At 51.2% G+C, this 15,443-nt stretch overlaps 1 protein-coding gene across 1 annotated transcript in view; it reads left to right on the forward strand.

Moving 5' to 3' along the window:
• SYT13 (synaptotagmin 13) overlaps positions 1 to 15,023 on the forward strand; it is a 43,531-nt gene extending 28,508 nt beyond the window's left edge. The window contains exons 2-6 of the mRNA XM_004436894.3: positions 468 to 693; positions 3,231 to 3,365; positions 4,932 to 5,233; positions 9,365 to 9,494; positions 11,319 to 15,023. Of these exons, the coding sequence (XP_004436951.1) occupies positions 468 to 693; positions 3,231 to 3,365; positions 4,932 to 5,233; positions 9,365 to 9,494; positions 11,319 to 11,623 (1,098 nt within the window). The 3' untranslated portion in view covers positions 11,624 to 15,023. The remainder of the gene's footprint in view (positions 1 to 467; positions 694 to 3,230; positions 3,366 to 4,931; positions 5,234 to 9,364; positions 9,495 to 11,318) is intronic.
• The last annotated feature ends 420 nt before the right edge of the window (positions 15,024 to 15,443 follow it).

Below are 15,443 nucleotides of genomic sequence, written 5' to 3' on the forward strand. Positions count from 1 at the left end.
ATAGGTCACCGCAAGGAGTTTGGATTTTGTTCTAAGTGTGGAGGGACCACTGGCATCTCTGAGCCATTGGATGGATAAGGGGAGGGAGAGAAGGAATAAGAGATGGAGACAAGGAGGAGAGAAAACACAGAGGCAGGTGGCACAGACGAGAGCAGAGGAGGGAGGCCCACCCGCCCTTGTGGCACCTGTGGGCACAGCAGCGGGGCAGACGGCGGGCGGATGGGCAGACCAGGGGATGGATGAGCAGGGCTCGCGTCTCAGCAGGCCCCAGCGTGACTCATGGTGCTGTGGATTCTGGAGGCTTTGGAGATGACATTTTCCTTCCCAGGTCATGCTCCTCGGAGCAGACAGGAGCCACACCCTCCCTCTGCCTCCTGTGAAAGGTCAGGTCATGGCTTCTCCCTCCGTGGGTGGACAACAGGCAGGAACTCCTCTCGTGGACTAATCAGAGTGATTTGTGTTCGCAGTTCAACGTTAAGAAGTCCACGGAGCCCGTCCAGCCCAGAGCCCTCCTCAAGTTCCCAGACATCTACGGGCCCAGGCCGGCGGTGACGGCCCCGGAGGTCATCAACTACACAGACTACACGCTGAGGGCCACGGAGGAGCCCGCAGCGCCTGCCAGCCCCCAGGCCCCGAGTGACAGCCGCCTCAAGAGGCAGGTCACAGAGGAGCTCTTCATCCTTCCTCAGAATGGTAGGGGTCTCCTGCCCCTCGCTTTCCCGTAGGCAACGCTCAGGGGGGTTGACAGCATCTCTATAGACGCTGCGTGTGGCCAGCCCCAGGGTCCACGGCGTCTGACACGGGCAAGTAGGTGGGCACGGGGCCTCGGAATTACAGTCCTCTATTCCTGCCGATGTGGGGCCACATCGCATCCCCCCAAGGCCTCCAGCTTTCCACTGGGAACTGGAGAGTCCCTTTCAAGTCATGTGTGCAACTACGGAGAGGGGATAAGGAGCCGTGATAACATGGGCTTCAGAGTCATGGGTGTAATTCTCTGCCCTTTTATATACTCACTCTGTGGCCTTGGGCATGTTGCTAATCTCTCTGGGCCTCGGTTTCTTCATCTTTAAAATGGGATCACACTATTACCTGCCTGGTAGGGTTGTTGTAAAGTGTAAATAAAATAATGCATATAAAGGGCTTAACTTAGGGCTTGACATAAAGGACATAACCAACCCTTTTATTATGATTGTTTCTAGTCTCATCAGCATCAACATCAAGAACGCAACCCCTTCAGGGGTGCAGCACTGTGCTGGGCACAGGGGCAGATTTATGAAGCAGAGACACAGTCCCCAACCCAAGGAGAATGTAGGCTTTTTTAGGAAGGCAAAAAAAAACAACGAGGAGAGTGGATTGTTGGGTGGCTTGGGGTTTTGTTTCATGTGGTTGGAGGGAGACGGTAGAAGCCGGAGCCGCAGAGCCGCCTCTGACAGTGACCTCACTCATCTTACCACATCTCCTAGGCTGGGTCCAACCGCGCCGCACGCCGGCCAGTGAACAGGCGCCCCCCAACCCAGCCCAGAACACAGTGACTAGCCCGCTGTTTCTTCAGGAACAAATTCACGTAGTGCCTGTGGCGGGAACGAGTCCTGGTTGGCTCTTCGCCTCCAGGTTTGCCAGCCCACGTTTTAGACAGATGGAAAATAGACCCCTTGAGCCCTTGAGAGCTTAAGCTTGCAAGGTGGGGAACAATTTGTGTGAGAACCCTTTTGGGGTGGTCATCATAATCCTAATCATAATCACAGAAGGGCTCCCCTTTCTTGGGAGCCCCAGATTTCTCAAAGGATGAAACCAGGATTGGACACTCTCCACCAAGGAGGGCAGGAGAGCACATCGGAGTCTGGGACTTGGAAGAATTGAACACATTCATTCATTTTCTCCTTTTCATGGTTCCTCATTCCTTTCCTCACCCCAGAAGGCAACAACCAAGTCCTGAGTCCACAGAAATTGACCAGAGGCGAGGGAGTGCAGGGGAGGATGCCAGAGTGATCAGACACTGTCCCCACGATGTCCTGAGTGTGGTGTGCTCCCACCAGCGACCGTCCTTAGCAGCTCCTTGCAGAGCTCAAAGTCCTGATTCTTGAGGCTGAGTCCACTCCTGCATTTCCAAGTGGTGCTGGCTTTGGCTTGGTTTTGATTTGGTTTTGATTTGGAAGGCTGAGGGGTCAGAGAGCCGAGAGCCCTGGGTGCCACCATGCCCCCTCTGACGCTGACCCTGCTGCAGGTGTCTCTGTGGTGCCCTTGGAAGTCACAAGGGTCCTGCCTCTCTTTCTGACCATTGCTCACACCCTGGTCCATCTGTTCCTTTAGATGCACCAGGGAGAATCTTCACTACTTGCAGGAACCCAATAATGAACCATTTTGGAAATTAAATACTCCTTTATATGTCGGCCCTCTAAATTCGTTCTGAAAATCGAAAATTTTTTTCAATTCCAATTTGCTTAAAGTGGAGGCTGCTGCAGCTACTGGATCCTTTAATTCTTGTATTATGTGTGTCTAATGGAATCTTCCAGATGTTTGGCTCCTGTTCAAGTGAGGGGCAGAGTGAGCAATACATGTGGTTTTAGGGACATCTGAATTAAAGATAAGGTCATTCATTCATTCAGCAAGCATTTACTGAACATGCACTAAAGTCGGGTCCACCATCCCTGACCTGGTCCCCAGCATCTGCTCCTGACTTGTTCTGTGACACTTGTCTCCAGCCGTGAACTCCTGGGGCGCAGGGACTGGATGCTGTGGGCGAGGGGGAGCTGGAGACGGGCTGGGGATGGTTTGCTGGAAACAAGGCAACCAGAACCACACAGGCTGAGACGGTTCCCCTTACTTAAATCTCACCACGGGCCGGGCTATGGGCTCAGTATTTTCCCCACTTTATTTCAACTTAATGCTCACAAGAACTCTGGGTAGAAGGAACTGTTATCACTCCCATTGTAAAGACGAGAAAACTGAGGTTCGAAGAAGTCAAGTAACGTGTCCAAGGTCACATAGCTATTATGTAGCAGCCCGTGTCTGCCACCAAAGCCCATGTCTTGATCGCTGGGCTGTGACAGCCCCTTGGAATATAATGCCCAGGGCCACAGGTGTCACTCTGGAGCAGCCACCATGAGTTTGCACCCGGCTAGGAAGCTTTGGGTTTGGATTCATGGCAGAGGTGGCAGAGACGGGAAAGGCATGGTCGGGAATACAGGACCCCGGCGCGGGTGGCAGTGACGGCTTTTCCTTCTTAACAGGTGTGGTGGAGGATGTTTGCGTCATGGAGACCTGGAACCCAGAGAAGGCTGCCCGTTGGAACCAAGCCCCCAAACTCCACTACTGCCTGGACTATGACCGGCAGAAGGCGGAACTGTTTGTGACTCGCCTGGAAGGTATGTGCTTAGCTGACTTCCACAGCCTTCTGTGTGTCTGTCTCCCCTGGAGGAGCCGTGCAGGAGGGGTGGGGGCATCTGCGGCTGCGGGGAGCCCTGGGTGCTGGATTAGCACCCTGTAACAGACAGACCCTGAAACGTGGGACGCTCAGATACATCGGGGTTTTTTCTCACTCTCATGTAACAGTCTAAAGTAGAGATTCCATGTTGGCAGACATCTTTCCTCCAGATGGTGATTCAGGGACCAGGCTCCTTCCATCTGTGGCTCCATAATCCCCTCAGCCTCCTTGTCGTCTGCATCTGCAGGGATACAGGGAGAGGGCACAAGCATTCCTTAAAAGCCATAACCTGCCCACAGCGTGCACCACCCCTGCTCACACCTCATTGGCTGGCACTCAGTCACATGGCCATGGACTGCAAAGGAGCCTGGGAAATGTGGCCTCGCAGGTGCCCAGCCGAAAGAGGAAATGGGTTTTTGGTGAACAGCCAGCCATCTCTGCCATGGGTGCCGTTGCCATTGAACAGGGCTGTGCACCGGACACGGGGGGTGTTCTGAATGGTCAGCAAAGCTTCTGGATTTCTAGAACCAGGCAGTCTTTCTGAGGGGTCAGGATGTCCCTGGGCTCCCTACCCTGATAGTTCACTTTACCATCAGCAAACAAAGCTAAGACTTTGCAAAGGAATCAGAGCTAACAATGGGCAACGCCGGCTCCTGGAAGCTGGAAGCTATGGGCAGGATAAATCCGACTGTGATATTTACTGTAATTTTTTTGAGAGTGTTTTTCCTTTTTGTTTTCTTTCAAGATTTTTTAGATTATTTTTTATACTTTATTGCATGTGGTCTTCACTATCGTCCCATTTTACAGATTAGGAAACTGAGGCCTAGCAACATCAGGTGACTTGTCTAAGATCACTCCAACGAGTGGTGCCAGAGCGAGGAGAATACCCAGGTCCCTTGCAGCTCAGTGGGTGCTCTTTCTGTTAGGACACAGGGCCCCAGTCCCTCATCTTCCCTTCCTGGAAAGCATCAGCTGCCACTTCTCAAATGGTCCCTGAGGGACCCTTCGTAAAAGTGCCCCAGGTGCAAATTGCCACCACGTGAAGCATTGAGAACACCAAGGTTCAGAATATCAAACAACATTCACCGGGGCGCAGCCAAGGGACTCACATCACGGTGGCTGTGTGGGAAATATTGACAGGACAGAACAAGCCAATTACCGTTTCAGGAGCAACACTAATAAAAGTCATCAGCAGTTGGCGGGCCCTGGCGCCTTGGGGACATCTCAGGGTCAGGAGGTCAGAAGGGCTCCCAGAAGCAGGGAGTCTTGTCCCCGTTCTCCACGGAGGACCAGTGTGTGCTGACATTGGCCCCTCGGAGGATCTCCTGTTTCTCAAGGCCTTGCAGAAAGGCGATTCCATGCCGGGGTGGTCAGCCCTGGGGTCTTTCAGGCCCCCGAGGTTGTAACCGTTAAGCTGGATTCTGCAGCTCAGAGCAGGGCCGTGCTCCGGCCCTCCCCTTCAGCTCTAGAAGCTGCATGTCTGTGCTGATTTTCTCCTTGGCTGCAGCTGTGACCGGTGACCACGACGGAGGCTGTGACTGCTATGTCCAGGGCAGCGTGGCCAACAGGACGGGCTCTGTGGAGGCCCAGACGGCCCTGAAGAAGCGGCAGCTGCGCACCACATGGGAGGAGGGCCTGGTGCTCCCCCTGGCGGAGGAGGAGCTCCCCACGGCCACCCTGACGCTGACCCTGAGGACCTGCGACCGCTTCTCCCGCCACAGCGTGGCTGGGGAGCTCCGCCTGGGCCTGGATGGGGTGTCTGTGCCTCTGGGGGCCGCCCAGTGGGGCGAGCTGAAGACTTCAGTTAAGGTAGAGTGACTTCTTGCCAGGAAGGGTAAAGCCTGTTAGTGGAGCGTGGGACGGCAGGACTGGGCCAGTGCTCAGGGAACGAGCTTAGAGACCTTCCCAGCCCAGGGCCGGGAATGTGCAAGTCAAGTCGGAGTCTTGAGTAGGGTGGGGGACTGGAGCAGACCCACAGCCCAGGATTTGGGATTCCTGGTGCTTTTGCTTCTAGCTTGCCATGCAAAGACACACCACCCCTCCGCACCACCATAGTGGAGAACATCATGTTGCGAGTGTATTGGCTCTGGTGCTGACAGTATTATCCCTATTTAAATTCATTTATACTCCTTGTGTACCTACTATGTGCCAGGTGCTGCTGGGGAGATGAGCACCAGCTAGAGCCCCCCTCTGCTCATAGAACAAACAGGCCAGAGGGAGAAACGGGAACAGATGAGTGATGATGCCAATGATGATGATGACTGTGATGAGGATGATGATATCTGACGTGTTGAATCCTAAGACATCAAAGAGGGGCCTAACCAAAGTGCTCTGATGGAAAGTTCTAGAAGGCCTGGTGTGCCGTGATGCATGCGCTGGGCTTTGAAGGAGTGATGGGTGCTGGGGGCAGCTGCAGAGCCCAGTGTTCTACATGGGCTCTACCCTAGGATGGTTCTCCCGACCCCTCTGCTGCTGGGGAAGCTGTGAATGGGAAGAAGTGTCTGCTGGGAGGCCACACTGTGCAGAGAGGGGCTCCTTGGAGAGCAGATCACTGTCCCCACAGGCCAGGGCAGTGACGGGGTCGGGGGAAGATCAGGGCTACAGGACAGTGTGTAGTTATTTAGGCCCCTGGGTCAAGGCCTCATCCAAGGGGCTGCCATGATGGTGCCTAGAGGGAACTTTCTGGATGACCAATCTCTGAACCAGCTGGTCAGTGCCTTATCTGGAGACTGCATAGCCCACAAAGCGTAAAATAGTTACTGTCTGATCCTTTATAGAAAAGTTTGCCGACCCCCATGTTAGAGTAATAAAAGTACTAAGAAGGGCACTAGTTTTTGGGCACCACCCATCAGTGGCTGTGCTTAGAACTTTACCTAAGTTCTGTCCCAAACCAACCAAGCAAGGGTGATGCCATGACAACCCCATTTACAGACAAAGGAACTGAGGCTGGGGGTAGTTCAGTAACCCGCCCACGGTCGCCCAGCCGGGACACGGCAAGCTCGGCCTGGGGGCCAGGTTGGTCCAGCTGTGAGTCCCATGTGGTCCTCCACCGTGCGGCATGAGTGCCTGACGGTGTAAGAGGCGGCCTCAGCAGGCGCCTTCATGATGGACGCTGCAGGAGGGAGGGTACACTCTCACGCCCACCTGCTCCTCTTTTTTCTATGATCTCTTCCTTGCCTTATTTTTCTCTCTTTCCCAGGCTCAGAAATTTGATAAAAATTGACAGCCACTCTCAGCTGGAACCAGGCTGTTCCTGGTCTAATTAGTGTGTGATTTGGGACTTGTGTGGAATCCCAGCTGGGGGTCCTGGGAAGAGAACCCAATACTGGTTTATGCAGCTGGCAAAGCAGCTTCCTCCAGAGATGGAGGAGGGAGTCCATCTAGAGCTAGAGCTAGAAGGAGTCCTTCTAGAGCTTTGGAGACCCTGGTCCCACCCCTTAAAGGGCTGAAATTTGGCCCATGCAGGCAGACGTCTCAGGGACCTAACCCACTTCTCTCCCTCCCCCTAGAAGAGCACAAATCATTCATTCATTCCATGAATACCTTGTCTGGTTTCCACCATGTGCCAGGCACCATGCTGGGAGCTGGGGCACAGCAGTAATTAAGACACAGCCCTGCCCTCATGGCTCATCCATCTCAATCATCATCCTACTCGTAGTTATCACCGTTCCACAAATACACTCTCGCATCCCCTTGGACCACGAATGTGACCAATCTCAGAGGGCAGCATGGAGTCAGAAGTAGGAGGTGGCGCTCTCGGTGTATGTGGCAGGAGAGAGTCCCAAGGCCAGGCTAGGGAGCCCCTCGCCCCAGCTGGAGGGTGCAGGCAATTTGAACAAGGTGGATGGAGCCTTCAGTTGCTGCAGCCCAGACGATGTTCTCCTCTTGGGCAGAATGGGTTAACGGAGGTGTTAGCAGTGTCCCAGTTCTCCCCGGAAGACACTGAGCCAAAAGTGGCGTGTGCGTCACCAGGGACCATAGAACGACCCACTCCAAGGGCAGCTTGAATGATTCACTGAGAGCCCAAGAGAAAGATGGGGGATGGGAAAAACCAGGGAAGGATGGAGGGAGAAAGAGGGTTGTTTTTGTTGGCAGGTACTTCAAGCAGCAGAGCCAAGGGGCAGATGCTGTTAAAATTCTCTGGCTGTGGTGCAGCTGGCTGGACTTGTCCGGGCCTTTTGGCACCCTACACAAAGGTGACGAGCCCTTCACGGGCTGACGGGTCCAGGCTCCTCTCACCTGGTCTGGGAGAAGTGAAGGGCTCAAGCCTGGTCACCTTGTGGCCACAGCCCAGGCCAACCGTGGACCTCCAATAAGTGCCCTTGAATCAGGAGGCTGGTGCCCATCCCAGCTCTGGTTCCACCCCTCTGTGTTCCTAGACAAGTCTTTGGGCAGGGTCTTATGCTTCAAATAGGAACAAGATTAGCATCCCTTTCACTCTTGTTGTTAAGATTAAAGGGATGTCTCACCCTTCTTTCTCACAAATATTAATTGTGTGTCAACTCTGTGCTAGGTGCTGGGGATGGCTCTGTGGAGCTTACAGCCTAGTGGGATATATATGTAATTGCACCCAGCACAAAGTAAGTGTTGACTTAATGTTAGCTGCTATTATTCAGGCCATTGCCAACGTCCTCACAGCTCCCAAATCGTTTCATCATGTGACTAGTCACTTACACCTAGTTGAATCCTTGGGGTCGTGGTGAAGACATTTTTCCTGGATGAAAGGTGTGACCCGGGCAGAGGGCTGGCCAGCTCGTCCATCCAGCCTCCCTCCCAAAGCCCAGACCGGCTCCTGTTCACCCAGAAACAACGTTCCCACTTACCAATCTCAAGAAGTAGTGGCTGTCCTCTTGGACAACTAATGATAATGATCCAAGCAAACAGTTTCATGGTGCGTGGCGTGTGCCAGGCAGTGTTCAAAGCCGTGAAATATTAACTCATTTAATTTCTACCACAACCCCATTGGGTGGAGATATTATTATTCCCATTTTACAGATGAGGAAAGGGAGGTTTGGGAAAGTTAAATAACTTACCTAAGGTCACACAGCTAGTAAATGGCAGGATTGGAACTCAGACCCAGATGGTCTGCTTCTAGAATTTACCTAAGAACTTACCTAGCATTCTTAGCGCTATCCTTGGACTGTGACAGCCACCTGCCTCCTGTGGGGACTCTTGGTCATTTTCGTCCCTCAGTGGATTTGTTGGAGTTCCAAGCAAAATCTTGTAGGAATTTCAGTGGAGATACTCTATAAAGCTGCAGACGGGGGACAGACCTTCTGGATGCTTCACAGAGGCATCAGCGCCTCCTGCAAAGCACAGTTATTGCCAGCGGTCTCTGGTGCATTGCCCTCCATCCTCTGCCTGGCTTCTCGTTGACATAGTTGGCCATTCTGTTGACCAAGCAAGCCCCCACTGAGCATTGGTACAGCACATTATTGACTCTCTCCGCCCTGCAGGGGCTGGAAGGAATTAGCTTTTCAAACAGAGTAATGAATCACAGCTCCCCGCTGCCCCAGGAACCTGACCGGTCAATGCAGTGATTCTCAAACTGCCGTCTCCAGCACCCTAGCGTTCTACAGAGATGCCGCAGGAGCCTGGGGGGTGGGGATGAAGGGCGAGAGGGGTTCTGGCCCTCTGCCCCTGCCGCATCCTGAGTGGCATCTCTTCGATCTGTTTTATATGTTGGCTTTGAATAAAAGATATTTGGAAAATCACATTTTGAGGCAAACGAAACAAACCCTTATTGATGCGCATGCCACATGTGATTCCCCCGTGCCCTCCTCCCTTCTGCAAGGGTGGAGAAAACAGCATTGATGGGTAAATGTTTCTAGGATGCCTGTTGGATGCAAGTCCAGTGTGACCCCAGCCTCAGCATTAGTGAATGGGTCAGAAGCCATCCCTAAATGAGGCCCCCCTCCTGCGTCCCCTCTTCTGTTTCAGGAGGCGTCTGCAGGAACCGGAGAGGTCCTTCTATCCATCAGCTACCTCCCGGCTGCCAACCGCCTCCTGGTAGTGCTGATCAAAGCCAAGAACCTCCACTCGAACCAGTCCAAGGAGCTCCTGGGGAAGGGTGAGTGAGGCGGGAGAGGGGAGAACCAGGCCACCTCCCCCTCTAGGAATGTGTGTGGAGGGAGGTGGCACCTGGGAGGCAGTGGGGACAGGTGAGCGAGGAGGTGGAACATGAGTACATTGGTGGAGTCAGCCTCAGCTGTGTCCTCCACCACAAACTCACAAACCGATTTTGAAGGACACACTCACTTCTTTATAGTCACATCCATTTACTCCTGGGCCAGTGCCATCCCTTAGGGACCAGGTGTGAGCCACCTGGGGCTCCTTACCTTGCAGATCCGGCATAAGAGGAATCAGCCTTCCCCACGGGTCTTAGGAAGCCAAGAACAGACTGTAGCCATGGAGCAGAGTATCTGGGCTGTAGGGGAAACTTGGCCCAGCTCTTGTCACCCAGACCTGGCCGGAGCCATCTTACAGGCAGGTGTTTCTTCTCCTGTCTCAGCCAGCCACCACTGCACTTCCCACCCCACTCCAGTCTCTTCTCTCTTCCCAGCCTTTGCCAACCTGCCGTCCTCACCCCAGCTGAGTGTGGGTGATGGCAGAAGGTGTGTGGGTGCACAGGCTAGGCGGCCCGAAGCTTAGGGCGTCTGTGCCCCATATACCCAAAGAAGCATCTCTTCAACATTCTGGAAGCCTGGGTTTTTCCTTCTGGATACCCCAGCATAGGCCTCAAGTCTTGGGGACCAAACAGGCTCTCTTGTCAGGGCAGGAAAGAGCGTTGGTTAGCCATATGGTACCTGGCCCTGGAACCAAGGGCTCATCACAGGATATAAATAAATAGATATTTATAGCAGCATACAAATAAAGAATGGCCACTGTGTTCAGAATCTTTGAGCACCAGATCTTGGGTGAATGAAATCACAAGAGTTGGTCTTGCTGACAGATTCCTGAGCCAAAGGTCAGAATTCACTGCTTTTTCTTCATCCCCTCCAGACAATTCTTTGCCTCCTGCTATTTTTTTTATAGCTCCTGTCAGGACAATTACAGCTCCACACTCTGTCTCTTAAATATCTCTGCTGAAATAACAAACTAACCACCTGGGGGTGAGAATTATAGCAATAAATACAGAGTAACAATTATTCTCACATTAGCTTCAGGAACCTTGACTAATGAAAACGGAATCCAGGTCCTGATCCCCGTGATGTTACTTGAAAGCTCGTCTGGTGACCTGTTGGCGATTTCCTGGGGGGCAGCTCTATTGGTGGGGTTCCCATGTGGGCCGAGGCACTCTGCCCTCACCCTCCACATGAAGTCGGGATTCTCAAGTAAAACTTACGAAAGAACAGAAGAGAAGAACTCAACCAACCAGCAGGAGAGCTGCTATCTTAATAACAGACAAAAATGCATGGACAGAGAACCAAGGGGATGAAGACATGGGATGGCTTAGTTTTTCTGGTCTGAGTTTAAACTCAAGCTGCAGGATGTCTGAGCCATTGTCCTGGGCCTGGTTGGCTGTGGGACTTGAAGGCACTTAGAAGACTCATGCAGAGGGTGTTTCCCTGGCTGTACTATGGCACAACCCAATCATGGGCCCCTCAATGACCAGCCTTATGTATTAGCTATTGTCTGTTTTAACCATACTTGAATGTAAGTTCATCCCCATGTCTAGACCAGCGTCTGCCATATGGTGGGCATTTAATAATTCTTGAATAAATACATGGCCCATGGGAAGGGGGGAGGTAGAGAGGGAGCCTAGATACAGATCTTTGTCAGAGACCCTGTCTGTCCATCCCCAAGAGGAAGCATCATCTGGGGCCCCACCACACCCCAGAAGCTCACTCCTGGCCCTTCTCTCTGTCTCTCTTTCCTCTCTCTCCTTCCCCAGATGTCTCTGTCAAGGTGACCTTAAAGCATCAGGCTCAGAAGCTGAAGAAAAAGCAAACGAAACGAGCCAAGCACAAGATCAACCCCGTGTGGAACGAGATGATCATGTTCGAGCTGCCGGATGACCTGCTGCGGGCGTCCAGCGTGGAGCTGGAGGTGCTGGGCCAGAGCGCGGAGGGGCGGAGCTGCGCCCTCGGCCACTGCAGCCTGGGCCTGCACGCCTCGGGCTCCGAGCGCAGCCACTGGGAGGAGATGCTCAAAAACCCGCGCCGGCAGATCGCCATGTGGCACCAGCTACGCCCGTAGCCGGCCACCGGGGTCGCCTCCCTCCTCGCCCACAGCCCCGCCCCTCCAGCCCCAGCCATCCTGCCACCTCCTCTGTGTGCCCCGTCCTCGTTCTGACACCCAGAAGACAGACGCGTGTGCAAAGGCCAGGACCCTACTCCTCTCTCAGCACACTCTCGTTTCTAGAACAGAAGTGGGGAGGGGCAGCGTGCGGAAACAGGACCTGCGGGTCACACCGAGGCACGCGTCGTGCTCATCTGCGTTACTGAAGAGACACTCGTCAAGTCCAGCCTGTGTGCAGAATTGCAGGTGGGGTCAGGCCAGATGCAGAGAAAGCTTAATTTGTGGTATAATGGGTGCAAAGAAGGTGGCTTTTTAAAAATAAGCATTTCAAAAATGATGGAAGAAATAAAAGCATCCCGGATCAACCCACAGAATTAGAGATTGGCAGGGTGGCATGAAATCGTAGCCAGCATTAAATGCTACCCACCCGAGGCAGTAACCCAGCAGGTCTCAGACCTTAGCGTGTGAAGAATCACCAGCAGATTCCCAGGCCCGCCTGTCGACGTTGCAAATCAGTATTCCCGGCCAAAACCCGGGAGCCTGTGTTTTTAACAAGCCCTGAGTCGTTTTGATGCAGAGGTTGGGGCATTGCACTTGGAGAAATCTCTTTTACAACATTCCAGACAGGTTTTCACAGTCCTTGTGAGGGCCCCGACACCCTGGGGTAGCTGTTCCAATGCCAGACACCTCAGCCATCAGTGTGAAATTTGGGAGCCTCTGGTTTTTATTTCATTATTATTTTACTTAATATTTTCATTTGTGCTTCTCCGATCCTGCTCTTGGACTGAATTTTGTGCTTTTTATTGAATAACTTTCTTGTTTTAGCTCAAAATCAGTTTATATTACATTTGGGGAGACCTTCCCTGACAAGGTACAGGTGGGATCCCCTATTAGGCATCTGGCACTGGTTGTCACGTCCACCAGCATCACCAAGTGACCCCTCTGAGACAGACCCATCCCTTCTCAGCATTCCAGCCACTTTAGGAGGAATTCAGTGTGGGGCACATATTAAGTTACTCTGTTACATCTGGCTCTGTGGAGGTGGAGAAGGAAAATAATTTTAAATAGGAAACGAAGTCTTTTGCAAATGGGTCTCCCTCCCTTAGTTTTCAGGGCCTATCACTTAATTAGTAAATAACCAGCAGCTAGGTTTCAAATTCCTACCTTATTATAACAAAGAGCTGTCCACATCACTAATCGAATGATGAGCCTTGCTGAGTGAATATGACATTTGCCTGTGAACCAGGATTCCTGGGTTCTGTTGTCGGCCGTGTGTACAGTAGGATGAATGTCATGTGTGTGTACAATATGATAGATGAAATAGTGCTCATAAGCTGTAGGCGCTCCCTGGCTAAAAACACTCTGAGGCCACCAGCAGATTATCTTTAAGGTTCAGTTGGCAGCTGACAACGCCTGGAAAGTGCCAGAACCATCCCAGGCATTTCCAGAACCATGGATTCTGGATTCTCTTCAATACTGACATCCAACCTCTGGGCATGCAGATGTCACCCCAGCCCCCCTGATCTGAAAGAGAATTCCTAGACGAGGTGAATAAGGACTGCCCTTCATTCCTTCAACAAGTCAAGTCCTTCTTGGCCTCTCCCTGAGAATCTGAGCGGGGACTCGATCACCTTTTGTCATTATTTTCCTTTTCTGTACAGAAGTAGAAAAGCATTAGACCATCTTCTGAAAAAACAGAAAAACATATCTAATCCGTCTTTAATGGGGAAGTCTTTCAGGTCATTGGAAATCTTGATCGCTGGTGTTGACCTCCTCCTGCCAAGTATTTTTTAGGAAAAGCATCTGTTGCTGATTTCCTAGATCATGTTTTTGAGAGCTTCCTCACCTCTCTGGTCTCCCTTTTTTGGTTGGCATGGCTCAAAGAGAAGAAAACGTTCCGTGTGTAAGTTGACCAGGATTCTCTTCTTGGTAATGTCTGCTACTCCAATATAGAAAAGTCTGGATTCTAGACTTAAAAGCAGGAAACATGGGTTCTACTTCCTTGTAACTCTATGCATCTGCCTTACAGTCACACCAAAGGATGTTCGAGGGGGCTGGGTGGGGCCTCTGATCCCAGAAATGTCAATTGCCCCCATGGTCATTCATCACGAGGCATTCATTTCTTTGGATCTCCAAGGTTTAGTTTTCCAGAATCCAAACTAAAGGTTGCCCTTGATAGGAGTCACATGCCACCACAGAGCATCTTAGGTGTCATCCATCACCTCACTTAGCAGGCAGGTGCAGAAACGAGCTAGGATTTGCAGAGGTTTGTGTCTTTCGTGTTCACACAGTGTATTCCAACCGCCTAGAATAAAGCTGGCTCCTTGTCCTCGATAAATATTTGTTGAATGAATTAATGAAGGAAGGATGGATAGGGGAGTGGGCAGAAAAAGACACCACACGTGGTGTTTTTATGGCCTACCTGATTTCTCAATGGTAAAGACATCAGATGTCTCAACAGTTGCCCTAGAAATTCACAACATTGAGTGTTACCGTTCACCTGATGACAATTCATAGCCCTCCACGTAAATGTAATTAAAGATAGAAGAGAACACAATCACTGTGCTTTTCCACCAAAACTCCATTTTGGTGAATTTTAAATTATCCAGAGATATCAGACTGCTAGATCAAAAAACTTCTGTAATCTTTGCATCAGCTTACCTTGTACTAGATACATTTGCAATTTACTATCAAATTAGAGTAACTGTGTCTGTGGGAATGCATCTGATCATTTTTTAAAGGAACACCTTGTACTTTGCCAGGGAGCGTTTTCTAAGAGGGGCAGGAAGTGAGGTGAAAATAGAGGGAGAAGCCATCTCAGACGGGGCTGTTGGTGACCTGGTTGGTGACCAAGGTAACCTGGTTCTTTCATGGACCTGGTGATGGGCATGGAGAACTGGGAGTCCACCCTCATTAATCTGTGATCCCACTTCTTGCACCAAATCCGTATTTTTTGTTGAGTGCCTATTGATCAAGACCTTGCACGCGTCTGTCCATTTCCATTGGAGATACGACTCTTGGTGTGGGTTGAGTGACGTATTACTCCAAACGATGCCATGTAGAGAGAGCAAGATGGGACATCAGTTCTTCAGGGGCAAATCCTTTGGGATGTAAAGGAGTCCTGGGTGGCAGGTGGCTGCAGCCTAAGCCAAATCGAGGTGAGGACCCCTAAAAGAGAAACCTAGTCCTTGTGATTTGTTTCTTCTGCCTGTGTTCCCTGTTGTCAGTGCTAAGTGTGTGTGTGTTTGCAATCATGAACTGAAGCACAAAACGACGCATGAGACATTCTAGTCATATGTCTGGTGTCACACTTTGGAGCAAAAACCTTTCAGTGGTAAATAAATAATTTCCAACTGGGTCAGCTGCCTGGTGTTCTCTTTTTGCCTTTTCACTTAATAGTTTAGACATATAAAATGCAAAACAGATAATATGGTAAACACTCATGAACCACTGCCAAGTTTTACCAAACTTGACAAATACAGTTGAAGTCCCCCAGCCACCACCATCAGGAGACTACCATCCTGAATTTGGGGTCTCTGACCCCAAGCATTTTATCCTTTTATCCCTTTACTACCTGTATATGAAAACTCTGAGCACTATAGAGTATTTCCGTGTGTTTTAAACTTTATTTAAATTGTATCACACTATTTTGGCTCCACCTGAAAGTTTTGAGCCTTATCCACGCGGATCTATGTTGTTCATTTATTTTTCGCTGCTGTATAATATTCCATTGTATGGATATACCACAATCCCATTCTCCTGTTGGTGTACATTTAGA

Source organism: Ceratotherium simum, chromosome 34, assembly GCF_057802395.1.
Source record: "Ceratotherium simum simum isolate JZ-2026a chromosome 34, ASM5780239v1, whole genome shotgun sequence".
NCBI lineage: Eukaryota > Metazoa > Chordata > Mammalia > Perissodactyla > Rhinocerotidae > Ceratotherium > Ceratotherium simum.